The sequence below is a fragment of the Oryctolagus cuniculus genome, chromosome 7 (assembly GCF_051225735.1).
Source record: "Oryctolagus cuniculus isolate XC-2025 breed Fujian yellow rabbit chromosome 7, ASM5122573v1, whole genome shotgun sequence".
Taxonomy (NCBI): Eukaryota; Metazoa; Chordata; class Mammalia; order Lagomorpha; family Leporidae; genus Oryctolagus; species Oryctolagus cuniculus.
The window spans coordinates 127,841,794-127,859,831 of record NC_142873.1 but is presented as its reverse complement, the minus strand read 5'-3'; the positions used below and the strand labels follow the sequence as shown (position 1 = coordinate 127,859,831).

The window sequence follows — 18,038 nt, the reverse complement described above, 5'->3', positions numbered from 1 at the left end:
TATGAAACAAGCAGGCCTAAGTACTAAGTAAAATAACCTTTATCAATGTTCCAATTTCTCTGACCCTGAAATGATTTAATTCTTTGTGAATATAACTAGACTATGTGACATTTAAAAATCTTTAGGGGCTGGCACTGTGGCACAGCTGGTAAAGCTGCCACCTGCAGTGCAGGCATTCCATATGGGCACGGGGTCAAGATCCAGCTACTCCACTTTTTTTTTTTTTTTTTTTTTTTTTTTTTTAAGATTCATTCATTGGCCAGCGCCGTGGCTCACTAGGCTAATCCTCGGCCTGCGGCGCCGGCATCCGGGTTCTAGTACTGGTTAGGGTGCCGGATTCTGTCCCGATTGCTCCTCTTCCAGTCCAGCTGTCTGCTGTGGCCTGGGAAGGCAGTGGAGGATGGCCCAAGTGCTTGGGCCCTGCACCCGCATGGGAGACCAGGAGGAAGCACCTGGCTCCTGGCTTCGTATAGCACAGTGTGCTGGCTGTAGCGGCCATTTGGGGGGTGAACCAACGGAAGGAAGACCTTTCTCTCTGTCTCTGTCAAAAAAATATTTAGCCGGCGCCGCGGCTCCTCCGCCTAGCGGCGCCGGCACACCGGGTTCTAGTCCCGGTCGGGGCGCCGGATTCTGTCCCGGTTGCCCCTCTTCCAGGCCAGCCCTCTGCTGTGGCCAGGGAGTGCAGTGGAGGATGGCCCAGGTGCTTGGGCCCTGCACCCCATGGGAGACCAGGAAAAGCACCTGGATCCTGGCTCCTGCCATCGGATCAGCGCGGTGCGCCGGCCGCAGCGCGCCGGCCGCGGCGGCCATTGGAGGGTGAACCAACGGCAAAGGAAGACCTTTCTCTCTGTCTCTCTCTCTCACTGTCCACTCTGCCTGTCAAAAAAAAAAAAAAAAAAAAAAATTTATTTATTTATATGAAAATCAAAAGAGAGAGGCAGAGACAGAGGTCTTGATGTGCTGGTTCACTCTCCAACTGGCTGCAATGGCTAGAGCTGTGCTGCTCCAAAGCCAGGAGCCAGGAGCCTCCTTCAGGTCTTCCCATGTGGGTGCAGGGGACCAAGGACTTGGGCCATCTTCTACTGCTTTCCCAGGCCATAGCAGAGAGCTGGATTGGAAGTAGTGCAGCCAGGACTTGAACCGCTGCCCATATGGGACGTGGGCACTGCAGGCGGTGGCTTTACCCTCTATGCCACTACACCAGCTGCTCCACTTCTGATCCAGCTCTCTGCTATGGCCTGGGAAAGCAGTACAAGATGGCCCAAGTGCTTGGGCCCCTGCATCTGTGTGGGAGACCTGGCAGAAACTCCTGGCTCCTGATCGGCCCAGCTCTGGCAGTTGTGGCCATCTGGGGAGTGAACCAGTGGATGGAAAATCTCTCTCTCTGCCTCTCAGTAACTCTGCCTTTCAAATAAATAAATAAATCTTTAAAAGCCTTTATATTTTTTATAATTGAGTTTCTGTCATAGTGACTACTATATCACATTTTACTTAATTTGAGAAGCAGAAGAGAGAACGCAAGAGAAAGCTTCCATCCACCAGTTCATTCTGCAAATACCCTCAAGGGATTAGGAGCACAAAGCCAAGAATTTGAATGCAATCTAGTTGGGGGGGAGGGACCGACTCAATTTCTTGAATTATCACCACTGCCTCCCAGAGTCTGCATAAGGAGCTGGAGTCAGCATCTGGACCCAGGAACAGAACGCAGGACTCCAGGTTTATCACATGAATGCTTTAGCTACTAGGCAAGGACTTACCCCCAAGATATAAGTTTTCTATTCCAAGTTCATTTTACATACAAGTATATCTATTTTTTTTTCTTTAAAGATGTATTTATTTGAAAGTGTTAGAGAGAAAGGGAGAGACCTGGATCTTCCATCTGCTGGTCCACTCCCTAAATGGCCCCAATGGCTAGGACTGGGCCAGACCTAAACCAGGATCTTCATCCAGGTCTTCCATGTGAGTTGCAGGGGACCAAGTACTTGGACCATCTTTGGTGCTTTTTCCGAGGCAATTAGTAGAGACCTGGATGAGAAGTGCAGCAGCCAGGACATGAACTGGCGCCAATATGGGATGCCGGAGTCACAGGCAGCAGCTTTACTGGTACACTACAATGCCAGCCTCATTCAAGTGTATCTAAGAAATCTCTTCTCGCAGACGGCATTGTGTTGCAGCAGGTTAAGCCACTGAGCACCACCAGTTTGAGTCTCAGCTGCTCCACTACCATCCAGCTTCTAATGTGTCTGGGAAAGCAGAAGATGGCCCAAGTACATGGGCCCCTGCCACACACACAGGAGACCCAGATGGAGTTCAGGCTCCTGGATTTCACCTGGCCTAGATCTGATCACTGCAGCCATTTGGGGAGTGAGCCAATGGATGGAAGATCTCTCTCTGTAGCTCCTTCAAATAAATAAAAATAACTCTTGAAAAAAGGGAAGGGGCAGTGGCATTGTGGCATAGCAGGTAAAGCTGCCACCTGTTACACCAACTTCCCATATAGGCACTGGCTGGAGTCTCAGTTGCTCAACTTCTGACCCAGCAACCTGCTAATGTGCCGGAGGAAAGCAGTGGAAGATGGCCCAAGTCCTTGTCCCCTGCATCTACTGGGGAATCCCAAATGAAGCTCCTGGCTCCAGACCAGGCCAGTTCTGGCAGCTGCAGTCATCTGGGGAGTGAACCAGCAGTTGGAAGATTTCTCTCATCTCTCTCTCTGTAAATTCTGCCTTTCAAATAAACAAATCTAAAAAAAAAAAAAAAAAAAAAAAAGCTGCACAGGACACTGGCATCTCACATCTCACATCAAGAGTGTCTGGGTTCAAGTCCCAGAACTCCACTTTTGAGCCAGCTTCCTGTTAATAGGCCACCTGGAAGGCAGTAGATGATAGCTCAAATACATGGGTCTCTGCCACCCATGTGGGAAACTCCAAATGACTTCTGGGTTTCTAGTTTCTGCAAGGCCCACGGATGCATCCAATCTCTCACCCTCTGCCTTTTAAGTAAAAATAAATAAATAAAAATTCAAGAAGGAATAAAATGCTAATAGTTTATGGGTCAAACAGCAGAAGAAAATTCCAGCTTTGAAGAGAAATTTGCAGACTAAACAAATAAAAAACTATTCCTCAGTAACCCAAACAAGGAGATAAAACTACTAAAAATCTAATCATACTTAGTTCAATTTTACAGTACAATTTACAAAAAAGGGAAAAAACAAGACAGGATAATCAGTATCATCTATTTTAAATAAACATTAAAGGAATGAGAATTTGTATATATATGTATGTATGTATATATGACTTCTGCAGCATCTGGCTTATGAAGCCCAGAATAAACGGTTTCCACTGCCATTCCTACCACACTTGGTAAGACTAATTAAAAAGTAGAGTATTTTACAAACAGCACAAAAACTGAAACAACTCTAACTTTTAATTAACTACCCAAAAAACCCCAAACTCACTTTTCTACTTATAGACTTTAAGGATAGCAATAATTCAGAGAAGAATTTTTTGTACACTGAAATTGAAACTCATGATAATCAAAAACAAGGATTTAAAGTTAAATTTAGAGAAGAGCCAAACTTACATCAATGAGATTTTTCATGGGGGAAAAAAAAAGTACTCTACAAATAATCTGGTATTCAGAAAAAGGTATTAAAGCTGTTTGTGTGGATGATTTTCTAGTCTGAAGTATGGGTAACTTAAGGCTAAGTAGCTTTATTATAGAAAAGGAAGGGGGACCAGCACTGTGGCACAGCAGGATAATGCCCTGGCCTGAGGCACCAGCATCCCACATGGGCGGCTGGGAAAGCAGTAAAAGATGGCCCAAGTCCTTCGGCCCCTGGCACCCCGTGGGGGACCTGGAGGAAGCTCCTGGCTTTGGATCGGCGCAGCTCTGGCAGTTGCAGCCAACTGGGGAATGAATCAGCGGATGGAAGACTGACTGTCTCTCTCTCTGCCTCTCCTCTCTCTCTGTAACTCTTTCAAATAAATTAAATAAATCTTAAAAAAAAAAAGGAAGGAAAATTTAACTATGATAAAATCAACCCCTTTAAAAAATAAAAATTTCTATGTTGTTACCCTGCAAGTATTTTTGTGCTTATCTGTTAATTGTACAGTTCTCTGGTAGCAGGAATAACGTTTCATGGCCAAGAAGTTATCTAGCTCCTAGTACACTGACACTAGTGTAGAGCCTCCAATATTTTTTTTAAAGATTTATTTTTTTTAATTTGAAAGTCAGAGTTATACAGAGAGAGGCGCCCATATAGGATGTTGACGCTTCAGGCCAGAGTGTTCACTCGCTACACCACAGCGCCGGCCCCATTCAATATATTTTTTAAAGATTTATTTATTGGGGCCGGCACCATGGCTCACTTGGTTAATCCTCTGCCTGCAGTGTCACCATCCCATATGGGCACCGGTTCTAGTCCCAGTTGCTCCTCTTCCAGTCCAGCTCTTTGCTGTGGCCTGGGAGGGCAGTGGAGGATGGCCCAAGTGCTCGGGCCCCTTCACCCGCGTGGGAGACCAGGAAGAAGCACCTGGCTCCTGCCTTCCAATCGGCATAGCTCCAGCTGTATCAGCCATTTGGGGAGTGAATCAATGGAGGGAGGACCTTTCTCTCTGTCTCTCTCACTGTCTATAACTCTACCTGTCAAATAAATTTAAAAAAAAGATTTATTTATTTATTTGAAAGGCAGAGCTACAGAGAGGCAGAGGCAGAGAGAGAGGTCTTCCATCTGCTGGTTCACTCCTCAAATGGCCACAATGGTCGGAGCTAGGCCAGGAGCTTCTTCCAGGTCTCCCCAGTGGGTGCATGGGCCCAAGCACTTGGGCCACCTTCTGTTGCTTTCCCAGGCACATTACCAAGGAGCTCAATCAGAAGTGGAATAGCAAGGAGTTGAACCAGCGTCCATATGGAATGCTGGCACTACAGGCAGTGGCTTTACCTGCTTTGTCACAGTGCCGGACCCTCCAATATTTCTTAAAAGAATGGACCCGGCGCTGTGGTGTAGCAGATGAAGCAGCTGCCTGAGGTGCCAGAACCCCATATAGGTGCCAGTTCGAGTCCTGGCTGCTCCACTTCCAATCCAGCTCTCTGCTATGGCCTGGTAAAGCAATGGAAGATGGCCCAAGTCCTTGGGTCCCTGCACCCAAGTGGGAGACCTGGAAGAAGCTCCTGGCTTCAGATGGCCCAGCTCCGGCAGTCACGGCCATTTGGAGAGGTGAACCAGCAGATGGAAGAGCTCTCTCTCTCTGCCTCTGCAACTCTGCCTTTCAAAAAAAAAAAAAAAAAAAAAAAAAGGAATGGGGCCTGCACTGTGGCATAGTAGGCTAAATCTCTGCCTGCTCTGCCTGAAGCACTGGGTATGGGCACCAGTTCTGTACCAGCTGCTCCTCTTCCAATCCAGGTCTCTGCTTGTGGTTGGGAAAGTAGTGGAAGATGACCCAAATGGTTGGGTCCCCACACCCATATGGAAGTCCGGAAAGATTCTCCTGGCTCCTGCCTTCAGATCAGCTCAGCTCAGGCCATTGAGGTCATTTGGGGGTGAACCAGTGGGTAGAAGCTCTCTCTCTCTGTCTCTCCTTCCCTCTGTCTATAACTCTACCTCTCAAATAAATATATAATTTTTTTTTTTAAAGGAATGACCTGGGGCTGGTTAATGTCCCTGTTTTTTCCACTTATGATCCATCTCCCTGCTGGTGCACCTGGGAAAGCAGCGGAGGACAGCTGGGTACTTGGGCCCCTGCACCTATATGAGACCTGGATGAAGCTCCCTGGCTTCGGCCTGGCCTAGCCCTGGCTGTTGCAGCCATTTGGAGAATGAACCAGCAGATGCTAGATCTAACTCTGCCTTTCGAATAAATAAATAAATATTTTTAAGGAATGTATTTTGACCAGCCTTTAATTGATTTGTTGGATAAATTCTTTTTCATTTCTCAGCAAAACAGAGCAATTTTTTAAAGATTTAACCAGAACCGGCGCTTCATGGGATGCTGGTGTTGTAGGTGGCAACTTTACCCATTACGCCCTAACGCCAGCCCCAAAATACATCTTTAAATAAATGTTGATCATTTGCTTTAGTAAAGAAAAATAAGACACCTTTGAATATTTCTGATTACATTTTAAATAATGGTTTAAAATTTTAATTTTTTTTTGACAGGTAGTTATAGACAGTGAGAGAGGGAGAGAGACAGAGAGAAAGGTCCTCCCTCCATTGATTCACTCCCCAAATGGCTGATACAGCTGGAGCTATGCCGATTGGAAGGCAGGAGCCAGGTGCTTCTTCCTGGTCTCCCACGCGGGTGAAGGGGCCCGAGCACTTGGGCCATCCTCCACTTCCCTCCTGGGCCACAGCAAAGAGCTGGACTGGAAGAGGAGCAACTGGGACTAGAACCGGTGCCCATATGGGATGGTGACACTGCAGGCAGAGGATTAACCAAGTGAGCCATGGTGCCAGCCCCTAAAAATTTAAATTTTATTCAATTATTCTATTTTTTCAAGTTTGTAGGCAGTTTTATTTGGGGCAGACTTCATTGAGAAACAGAAACCACTAAGTCTGATTTAGAAGTAACTTGCACAAGTCTCTAACAGCATATATGAAATTCCAAACACTAGCAACTACAGTCACGTATGAGGTACCAAGTTAGATAATCTATACACCACTTAGACCACTCCCACCTCAATCTATTTGAAAATACACTAACATTTTCTTTTTCCATGAACTTATGTTTTCGTTGGGATCCCTTAATACTTTGTGCTTATTTTCCCAACAGTCTTACTTTTCATATTTAAAGGCAGCAGCCATAATGGTTCAGCACAATGATCTAAAAACACATTGCCTACATTAGAATATAGACTCTGTTACCTACACAAGCTGATTGAGTCTCTGGACTTATTTTATTCAACTATAAAATGGGTGATAAAACAGTATCTACACAGAGTAAATAAGTTAGTAAATATAAAGCATATTGAGCAACAGTTTGTCCCTGGCACATCAGACTTAGAACCATAAAACAAAGATATGCAATCTACCTCAGTATGATTCAGAATTGTATATTTTATATTTAACTGAGCACTAATTATTTATAAGCAAATGTAACCCCCTATCATTTCAAAATTATTAAAATGGTTGAATGCGCCCTAAGTTTTCAGTCCCTCATGAGAAAATGGTTAGATTTAAGTTACTCAAAATTAACTGTTTCCCAACATCCCCCCAATCTGAAGAGCAGAGAAGACTCTACTCAAAATCAGCTGAAAGAACATTTAAACCTGTATGTGTAAATCTCTGAAGCACCCTAGAAAAAGCAGAGTAAAAACCAACTTCAGCAGTTGACAGATGTCAAAACACAAAGCAACTAACTTGTAATTTCTATGAAGAATTTTAAATCCCTTTCTTGTAAAACCAAAATAAACTGTAAACACCAAAAACTCCTACAGGAACCGACAAAAATAAACTTATGCTGGAAAAAAAAAGAAAGGTTAACTGAAACTGACTTCCTAGGAAAAGTAACAGTTTGATTAACCTGAAAAAAACCACCATTTCAAACACTGAAATTTATTATCTTGCTTTGTAACCTATACCTTTTTATTTTTCAGTTAAACTTCTGGATTTATTGGCTTAAAAATAAAAAGACAGCCTTTTGTGAAAATGACAACAATCAGTAACTCCACATCTTAAGAATGTTTTTATTTGTTAAACTGTCCTGCACTAATAATCGTCCCAATTTAACAGCACCCTGACTTCATGTATTAGAAGAGACCTTAGAAAAGATCAACAGTCCACCAAATTACAAATTTGTCTATTGAAGACTACTGGCATCTTTAGTTTGGGGTGGGATTTACACAGGCACGTGACTTTTGTTTCTGAACTAAAACATGAAACACCATTAATTCTGTTTTCCGGGTAAGCAATAAATATCAAGGCTAAAAGGAAGTATTTCAAAAAATGCGACAAGCCAACCTCAGAGCCCAAAGTTGGCAGATAAAAGTGACATCACTGCACAATTTCAGCACTATAAGAAACTACCAAAAGAAAAAAAAAAAAAGAAAACCGCACCCATTCTTACATAAACTTTTGGGCATAGGCAAACTTTGAGTCTCACTTTCTTGTTTTCTCCTAGCAAAAGTAGTCTTCAAGATAAAACACCACTTGCAAAAAGACCAAAAGATTCAGTTAACCTCCCCACGAATTAAACCATCAAAATCCTAAGACATGTTAATGTGTTTAAGTTATCCTAGTGTAGGGCATTTCCCTCAGCTGTATACAGCCATTTTAGAGTCAGTTTCTCTGTTTTTTGAATTTCACGGGGTTGGAGGAAGAGGCAGATTTAAAGCAGGAAGAAAAACTCGTTAAAATACGTCAAGATCTACCAGCTGGGTTTTTTTGGGGGGTGGGGGTGGGGTGGGAGTAGGGACGAACCAGTAGATACCGACAGTCAATCTAAACGTAAACACTTCGCTACCGCGGAGAACCGGGACCACCGAACCTCAAACTCTCCTTTCCCTCAGACACCCCACTTCTGACTTAACACTTTTTCCTCCTCAGCTTTTCTTTGAATGGAAAACAAAAAGCCCCTGCTTGGCTTTCAAAACAAGGAAAAGAAAAAGAAACCTGTAAACCAAGCCTCTGAACCAGCATCAAAACGGAACGCCTGGAGAGGAGCCAGAGAGCCTCAGGTGAGCGTTCCACTCGAAGACCAAAGTTGAAGCCGGAGAGCTCGCGCGGAGCCGCGCCGACGCTGGCGCGCTGGGGGCGGCTGCCCGCCCGGCTCACGCCACCGCGGGCCCCGCTCGCCCGGCCCAGGCCGACCTACACCCAACCACCTGTGTGAGAGCGTCCTTCAACTAGTGTTTAACAGGCGGTGGTGGGTTAAGTACCGGGCGGAGCCCGGCACCCGGACCACTTCCAGATCCCCCCACGTCCGGACTGTCCGGAACTCAACACTCACCGGGCAGCGGCAGGGCTACAACAGGGACGAGACGCGGCGTCTGAAGACGGGGGCCCCAGCCTCTCGACCTGGCAGAGGTGACTAGCCCACAACCATAACAAAGCTCTTCCCAAAATGGCTGCCCGGCCCACAAGGCTCAGGAGGGGCAGAGCGGCTGGAGGAGGAGGAGCGACGACCAGCCCGGTCCCCCTCCCCCAACCGGCCCCGCCTCACACGCTCACCCGCCGGAGCGCACGCGCATGCGCACCGGCCCGCTACGGCGCCCCTGCGGAAGCCGGCCCGGCCGCACGCTGCCAACGTCCGGCCGCGTGAACGGCGGTTACCTCCTGCCCCGCCCCCAGCTCTCTGCCGCGGGACGAAGCAACGCGTGGTCGTCTTAGACCCTATGCGGAGCTCAGTCCTCTCGGCCTTTCCTTGCGCCGGCAGAGGGGCGGAGACCAGCCGAGTTTAGTGCCCCCCGCCCCTTAATTTCTGCAGCCCAAGGCCTGAGCCTGGGCGCCTGTGAATGAGTTGGTGGGTGTGTATACGTGTACCCCTTCTTCCCTCCCCCTCTACACCCACACCCCGCCTCTGGGAGAGCACGCGTCCCCAAACTACCTCTCGCAGCGATAGCAAACCGGTTTCGGTGGAGCGTGTGTTTTCCGAACCCGTCCCACCTTCCTTTTTTCACGTGTGCGCGTCGTGGAGACTCCAGCCCCCAGCGGGCCACTGGGCCCCGCTCCGAAGGTCCGCGCTGCTGGGCCTGGCGCGCTACCCGCTGGGAGCCGTAGTTTCTAAGGGCCCGCGGGCGTCACGCCCCTGCCCCAGCGCAGGGCGGGTTTCTGGCGGAGCCTGCGCCTTTGCCAGGGCAGAGAAGCCGTTTCTCCTACTCCAAGTTTCATTGGGTATCACACGACGGGAAGGGGCGGCACTACCATGACGGAGAAGGAAATAAAAGTGGGGGGAAAAAAAAAACAACCAGGGGTGTGAGTTGTGGCGCAGGGAGTTAAGCCGCAGTCTGCATCCTGAATCCGAGTCCCTGGTTCAAGTCCCGTCTGCTCTGCGCGCTTCTGATTCAGCTTCTTGCCCATGAGCCTTAGCGGCAGTAGGTGATGACCCAAATCCTGGGGTGGTGGGGGCGGGGTTGCCTGTGACCCACTGAAGATACCGGGATAGGTTTCGTAGCTCCTGGCTTCCCAGCCCCGCAAGGGTATTTGGCGAGTGAGCCACAAGATGGTAGTTTTATCCCTGTCATTCAGTCTTTCAAATACTAAAAACATGAGTAAAAGCCTAGGGCAACCAGGAGTAATTACTGTTGCTGTGGCTGCAGACAGCAGAGAAAGCCCAGACTACCTAGAATGAGGAGAAATGCGGGAAATGGCCCGCGTGGGCCCTTGAGATCTATTACTTGTCCTGGGCTTTATCCTTAGTGATGGAAGGACTCCCAGATTGCCTGGTGCCATTTCCTTTGACACACTGCGAGAAGCCTGGAGAAGAAAAGGGACTTACCCAAGGTCACACAGCCAAGGAAAAAAGCTGAGGGTGACAGGAGGAGGCACTTTCCCGATCAGATCCCTTCTCCAGGGCTGATCACCACACCTATCACGGAAGTGAAAATCCTGCCCCTCGTGCTTTTTATTCCATAAAGTTTTCAGGTCCCAACAAAGAGGATGAAAATAGAAACGACGTTCCCTCCACGTTAAATACTAATAGTTGAAGACCCTAAGGCGGAGTGAAATGAACCCCTGTCGATTCTACACACCATGTTCCAGAGATGGCACGCAATTCAGCCAAGTTACAGTTGGCCTGGACTCCCAAGTCTTCCACCTTCCCCTACAATCGCTCTGAGATTGTACTAGTAGTTGCACCCTACCTTCCCAGACTCTGCAGATTCTCCTGGTTTGGAATCCTGGAATGGAGAGGCAAAGATGATCAACCACCTTGTCCAACAGCCGTCTTCAACTAGAATTGTGGAATAGTCCCAAGACGGAAAGCTGGATCTGGGAACCAGTGTGCAGAGGTCACATCCCCACCCGGACTCATATTTTTGCATCTCAGGAAGTAGGGGAGGCTGTCTCCCTGCACTGGCCGGAAGTGCCTTTCTAAAGTTCTCTGGCTGTTCCACCTCCCCATGCGAAGCTTGCAGGTGAGTATCAGGGCCACGGAGGCGGTTGGGAAGCAGGGCACCAAAGGCTGGTAGTTAAGTAGGAGGTACGGGCACTGTCTGACATTATTGCCCGAGGATCATTGCATCTAAACTCTGCCTCCTTTTCGCGGTTGTCATTTTAAGGCTTGCAGTTTGCAGCCTTCCCGTTGGGGAAATGGCACTTTCCCCAAAGTGTGTTGGGGGGATTTAACCCTAAGGCTTCCACCTTTAAATCCCGCATCACCTAGGCTTGAGGCTATCACTTTACTTTAATATTCATGAGTTGGAAAGTACTTGCTGCAGTGGGTGGGGAGTTTTCAAGGTGTTAAGGGAGCAGGGGTGATTTTAAATGGGATGGTTCAGAAAGTCCTCACGTATAAAGTGATTTTGAAGATTTTATTTATTAATTTGAGAGGTGGAGCTACAGACAGTAGGAGGGAGAGACAGAAAGGTCTTCCCATCCGCTGTTCACTCCCCAAATGGCCGCAATGGCCGGAGCTGCGCCGATCCGAATCCAGGAGCCAGGAGCTTCTGGGTCTCCCACGCGGGTGCAGGGGCCCAAGTACTTGGGTCATCTTCCACTGCTTTCCCAGACCACAGCAGAGAGCTGGATAGAAAGAGGAGTATCTGGGACTTGACCCGGTGCCTATATGGTATTCCGGCACCGCAGGAGGCGGCTTAGCCCACTGTGCCATAGCGCTGGCCCCATATAAAGTGATTTTAAGCAGAAGTGAGGATGTCAGTTTGAGAAACTCAGAAATCTCTATCCCTATTTGCTTCCATGTACAGAATTGAACGGTATACAGCCATAAGACCTGTGATAAATTCTTTCAATAAATTTATTTTTAAAAAATTAGAGCTGTAGGCTTTGTTTTTTAGCCACTTAATGTCTCCTGGTTAAGAATGGGACCATCAGGTATAGATTCATATTCTCACTCAGCCATTTAACTGCTGTTTACGTTAGACAGCGTTCTGAACCCTCCAAGAATAATAGCTCGTGTTTTTTGAGGGCTAGTATTTTTGAGTAGGTACAGTTCTAAGCTCTTTACATGTATTATTTTTTAAAAAGACTTATTTGAAAGGCAGAGTCATAGCAGGAGAGACAGAGACATCTTCCATCCTCAAATGGGGTCAGGAGCCAGTAACTCCAGCTGCATGCCAGGTGGGTGGCAGGGCTCCAAGCACTGGATCCATCTTCTGCTGCTTTCCCAGGTGCATTAGAAGAAAACTGGATCAGAAATGGAACAGCCAGGACTCAAAAAGGGATGCTGGTGTTGTAGACGGCAACTTAACTCGTGCCGTCCCCCATGTATTAACTTACCAAATTTTTACAACAATCCTATGAAGAAGTTGTTATTGTCCTTATTTTGAGTGTAAGTGAATTATACCATGAAGATTAAGTAACTTGTTCAGTCACATAGCTAATAAGTAGTGGAGCCTGAATTCCAACCGCAATTGTTTGACACAGAAGTCTGTACTCTAACAGGCTGTGTTGTCTCTCAGTACCATGTTGATGAGGTTACTATGAGCATTAGAGTTACTATATTTAAAACCCAGAGTTCAACCATTGGCTCACAGCTAAACATATAGGTTTTTATTTTCATTATTTTGAGTTATAAACTTTTTTTTTTAGATAGGCAGAGTTAGAGAGAGAGAGAGACAGAGAGAAAGGTCTTTCTTTTCTGTTGGTTCACCCCCCAAATGGCCACTACGGCCGGCGCGCTGCGCCGATCTGAAGCCAGGAGCCAGGTGCTTCTTCCTGGTCTCCCATGTGGATGCAGGGGCTCAAGCACTTGGGCCATCTTCCACTGCCTTCCCGGGCCATAGCAAGAGCTGGACTGGTAGAGGAGCAACCGGAACTAGAACCTGGTGCCCATATGGGATGCTGGTGCCACAGGCGGAGGATCAACCAAGTGAGCCACAGTGCCAGCCCCAAGTTATAAACTCTTAAGCCTTAAAGTAGACACTGACGTGAAAAAAAAAAAAAAGGGAAAGCGAAGCTATGACATTCAGTTATAAAGATCAGAAAACTAGTATTTAAAGAAAGCCATTGTGCAGTGTTACATACTAGGAAGTGGTGAATGTGTTTATAAAATCTAGATCATCTGTCAGTGTGCACAATTCTTTCTGTTAGATCTATTTCCTTAATGTGTTGCTGAATCTTTGTTATATGAAAGAAATTCTCATGATTTACTAATTTTTAAAAATTAATAAATAAAAGTTAAGTGCTATCTTATTTATACACAGCAACATGCTTCTGATTCCGCCCCTTCACTTACCTGTAAAAACACATTGATCACAACTGCCTGGCATCTTCCTGAACAAGACATTTAACAGGGCCAGTATGCTTCACGTCATCCAGAAGCTTTCTCAAGCATCTCCAAAGGTGGGTTTCTTCACTCAATATTTGACCACTATTTGCCAAAAACTGCTCTAGCCGGGCAGCAGCAGTGCAAAAAGACAAAAATCCTGTCCTCATTAACTCAGGTTGGGGGGAAGAGTCGCATAGAATACATCTAAGTTGAGTATTTCCTATGTCCAGTGGGGAGTGTTGTGTTGTGGAAAGGGACACATCAGGGAAGGGGACTAGGGAATGTCAGGAACAGATGCAGCATTGCACTTAGGAACAGGATGGTCAGATAGGAGTGGGCCACATGGGTCACTAAAGGAAGAGCACTCCGAATGGTGACAAGGGGAAAGGCCCCAAGCCGGGATCATTCCTAGCATGGTTATGGAATCATCAAGATTCTTATGTACCTGATCCACTTTATTTCATCTCACACTGTCTTAGTTGTTGGTCTGTTCAGCTGAAGTCCGGTATCTACTCACTAAAGCAGAGTGAGCAGAAAAGGGTATTACTTTTAGTTAGACCATAAAGGTAGTGGAGGGTTTTTTTGTTTTTTTTTTTCAAGGCAGAGAAAAATATATGGTCCTGGCATACAAGTCTACTGAGACAAAGATAAGTAAACACACAATTTTAATTCATTGTGAGAATTATGATGGAAGTTTGTTTAGAGTACTTACTGTAAGAATGCTAAATCAGACTGGAGAGGAGTAAAAGAAACCTTCGAGCTGAATTTTCAAAAATAAGTTCCCTACATAGGAAAGTTAGTTAAAAACTAGAATTCTAGGCAGAGACACATTACAAAAGCATAGAGCTGTGAAAAGCAGGCACTATTTATAAAGCTAAATTGGAAGGCAGATTTCTTCGTGGTACATAAAATAGCATTTCAACAGTAATTAGTGCTTTTTTGTTTTTGATTCTTTTAAGATTTATTTATTCATTTGAAAGTCAGAGTTACACAGAGAAGGGGAGGCAGAGAGAGAGAGAGAGGTCTTCCATCTGCTGGTTCACTACCCAAACTAGCGCAATTGCCAGAGCTGCGTGGATTCGAAGTCAGGACCCAGGAGCTTCCTCTGGGTCTTCCCATGCGGGTGCAGGGGTCCAAGGACTTGGGCCATCTTCTACTTTCCCAAGCCATAGCAGAGCTGGATCGGAAGTGGAGCAGCCGGGACTTGAACTGGCACTCAAGGGATGCTGACACTGCAGGCGGCAGCTTTACCCACTATGCCACAGTGTCATTCCGACTTGTGCTTTTTTAAAGATTTATTCATTTTATTCAAAAGACAGAGTAGCAGAAAGAGCAATTTTTTTTAAAGATTTATTTATTTATTTCAAAGTCAGAGTTACACAGAGAAGGAGTGGGAGAGAGAGAGAGAGAGAGAAGTCAGTCTTCCATCTGCTGGTTCACTTCCCAATTAGCTGCAACTGCTGGAGCTGCACCAATCTGAAGCCAGAAGCCAGGAGCTTCCTCCAGGTTTGCCACGCAGGTGCAGGGGCCCAAGGACTTGGGCCATCTTCTACTGCTTTCCCAGGCCATAGCAGAGAGCTAGATCAGAAGTGGAGCAGCCAGGACTTGAACCGGCACCCATATGGGATGCCAGCACTGCAGGCGGCGGCTTTACCCACTATGCCAAAGCCCCGACCCCAGAAAGAGCAATCTTCCATCTACTGGTTCACTTCCCAAAATGACCTGAGTGGCCAGGACTGGACCAGGCTGAATCCAGGAACCTGGAACTCCATCCAGGTCTTCCATGTGGGTGGCAGGGACTTAAGCACTTGGACCATCTTTCTCTGCTTTCCCAAGTGCATTAGCAGGGAGCTGGATCAGAAGTGGAACAGCCAGGAATTGAACCAGTACCCATATGGGATGCCAGAGTCACAGGCAGCAGCTAAATCTGCTACATCACAACATGGGCCCCAGTGCTACTGCTTTTGCAACTTATAAATAGAAGAGCCAGTTTAGAAAGCCTTATTGCTAAGGACCTAATCTCTACCTGCTCTTCTTCCAGGTATTTATGTCATGGTGGTAGGTCCTCATAAATCACTGATTTCTATTCAGTATAGTGTTTTGTTGTTTTTAGTAATATAATATTTTTAATTTTTATTTAAAAATTTTTTATTTATTTGAAAAGCTGAGAGACAGATCTTCATCTGCTGGTTCACTCCCCAGATGCCCACAGCAGCTAGTTTTGGAGCAGGCTATCTTAATCGAGTCTCTCACACAAGTGGCAGGGATCCAGGTGGTTAGAAGGAAGCTGGAATTGCAGGAGGAGTAAAGACTATTCCAGGAGCCCGGCCTATGGCGTAGCAGGTAGAGCTGCTGCTCGCCTTCCAATCCGGCTCTCTGCTATGGCCTGGGAAAACAGTAGAAGATGCCCAAATCCTTGGGCCTCTGCACCTGTGTGGGAGACCTGGAAGAAGCTACTGGCTCCCAGCTTTGGATCATCCCAGCTCGGGCTGATGCTGCCATTTGGGGAGTGAACCAGTGGATGGAAGACTTCTCTCCTCTGCCTTTGCCACTCTGTAACGCTGCCTTTCAAATAAATAAATCTTTTTAAAAAAATTGTACTCCAGATACTTCCAATATGGGATGCAGGTATCCCAAGAGGCGTCTTAATAGGTGTGTCAAACACCCGCCCTTATTTTTTATTTTTGACACATAGTAATCGTACACATTTACAGTGTATAGCTATACTACTATTTGAATGATTTAATACTTTCATCAGTAATAACATAACTCGGTAGTCAGTTAAGCCTGTCTGTAAAGTTTGATGTGCTATGAGGCAGGTGTGTGATACAGTGAGTGAAACCACTGCTTTGTTAAATGCAAGGGTTCAAATTCCACCTCAACTTCCAGTCCAGCATTCCTGCTAGTGTGCATCCTGAGAGGCAGCAGAAGATGGCTGAAGAACTTGGAGTCCCTGCCACCCATGTAGTATACCCAAATGGAGCTCCTGGTTCAGCCTGGCCCAGCCCTGCCTGTTGTGGGTCTTGGGGAACTGAACCAGCATATGGAAGATACCTCTTGTTTTCACTCTTGCTCACTTGGTCTCTGGCACTCTACCTTTCACATAAACAAACATTTTCTAAAAAATATCAAGTAATAAAGGGAAGTTTGATGTGCTAATAGAAAGAGCTTTTTGGTTGTTTTGCTTCTTATTGTTTCAGATTGAGAATAAGAAATCTGGTGATTTTAAAATTTTATTTATCTTACTGTTCTGTTTTCTTTACAGATACTAAAGTACCCTTTCATAATGGGAATAGGAACCAGCAGAACAGATAAACTTGCTCTCAAGTCATCTCTCCAGCAGAACTTTTCCTCTTTGATTCAGAGGCCTTGGTTTGTCTCATCATTTCCAGTGTGTGTTAGCAAGACACAAGGCTATCATACATCCCCTTGGAGCTTTAAGAAGAAGGAGAAGCAAGCAGTACTTCCACCCAGGCCACCAAACACCATCTCTTACCTGACTGACAGCCCCAAACCAGCATTATACATAACTCTAGCAGGACTGGTCCCCTTTGTTGCTCCACCACTGGTCATGGTGATGACAAAGACTTATATCCCCATGTTAGCTTTTACACAGATGGCTTATGGTGCCAGTTTCCTATCTTTCTTGGGAGGGATCAGGTGGGGTTTTGCTCTGCCAGAAGATAGTCCAGCCAAACCAGACTTCCTTAATTTAGCTAATAGTATGGCCCCCGTTATGTTTTCATGGTTTGCCCTCCTTACTTTTGAAAGACTCAGTGCAGCCATAGTCACTGTAATAGTAGGTTTGGGGATAGCATTACACATTGAACTCTTTCTCTTGCCACATTATCCCAACTGGTTCAAAGCCCTGAGGTTACTGGTTACTTTTGTAGCCTTTTTTTCATTTGCAATCACTTTATTAGTTGAAAATATTTATCCAGAGAAAGAACCCAAGAGACCTGGTCAAACAGAATAAATATAAGACTACTTTGTTAATAACATTAGCATGTTTGTTATGACCTTATAAAGTTGCATTTTGGCATCACTTTTTTCTTCTGTTTGGCTGTTTCTCCTCACCCCATCAATGGTAGTTTATTCTTCATAGATTGTTTTTTATTTCTAGAAAACATTATTTTATAGTAGTTACTTGATCAAAAACGTCAAAATCTCTGACAAAACTTTTAAATATCATAGTTTTTTTTTAGTCTTTTGATGAATTTTATAGTCAACCATTTAAACATTTCAGTGTTTTAATTATCTTGGGAAATATAAATTAAGATGCAAAAAGTTTCCTTTGTTAGAGCCTTATGATCATTAGAAGAAACATACATTGTCCTACAAGAGGGAGTCTTTGTATTCATGAGTGTCTAAAAATAAAAGGTGGTTCCAGTGTGGAGCTTTCATGGTAGATGTCTTTTAGAATAGCATATCCAAGCCTATTGTACCTGCTGTAATCGTTTTATGAACTGAAAGGATCTGTGACACTAGTGGATAGCGAGCAGTGTTATGAGGGGAAAGCATGTTCAAAGAAACACTAGACATGTTTTCTAGTTTCCATTAGGATGTTTGGCATGGTATAGAGGCAACCTATCAATCACCAAATACGTATACTGGCTGATCAAAAACAGAAGAATGAAGTCACTAGTACATACCAATTAC

At 45.6% G+C, this 18,038-nt stretch overlaps 2 protein-coding genes across 14 annotated transcripts in view; one reads left to right on the top strand and one right to left on the bottom strand.

Moving 5' to 3' along the window:
* The window catches only part of GPBP1L1 (GC-rich promoter binding protein 1 like 1), a 62,129-nt gene extending 51,195 nt beyond the window's left edge, over window positions 1-10,934 (bottom strand). For 3 of the 13 annotated variants that reach the window (XR_016211051.1, XM_008265333.5, XM_002715133.6), the window contains exon 1: window positions 8,943-9,275. The gene's annotated coding sequence lies outside the window, so the exon portion shown is untranslated. Of the gene's footprint in view, window positions 1-8,942; window positions 9,276-9,539; window positions 9,963-10,794 lie in introns of those variants that run through there. The other 10 variants (XR_016211052.1, XM_070078574.2, XM_051857840.2 and 7 more) reach the window with 9 other exon arrangements.
* TMEM69 (transmembrane protein 69) lies at window positions 10,929-17,775 on the top strand. Its single transcript, XM_002715669.6, has 3 exons — window positions 10,929-11,067; window positions 13,315-13,453; window positions 16,645-17,775. The coding sequence occupies exons 2-3, from the start codon at window positions 13,412-13,414 to the stop codon at window positions 17,353-17,355; spliced, it is 753 nt and encodes a 250-aa protein (XP_002715715.3). The 5' UTR covers window positions 10,929-11,067; window positions 13,315-13,411; the 3' UTR covers window positions 17,356-17,775.
* Window positions 17,776-18,038: the final 263 nt, after the last annotated feature.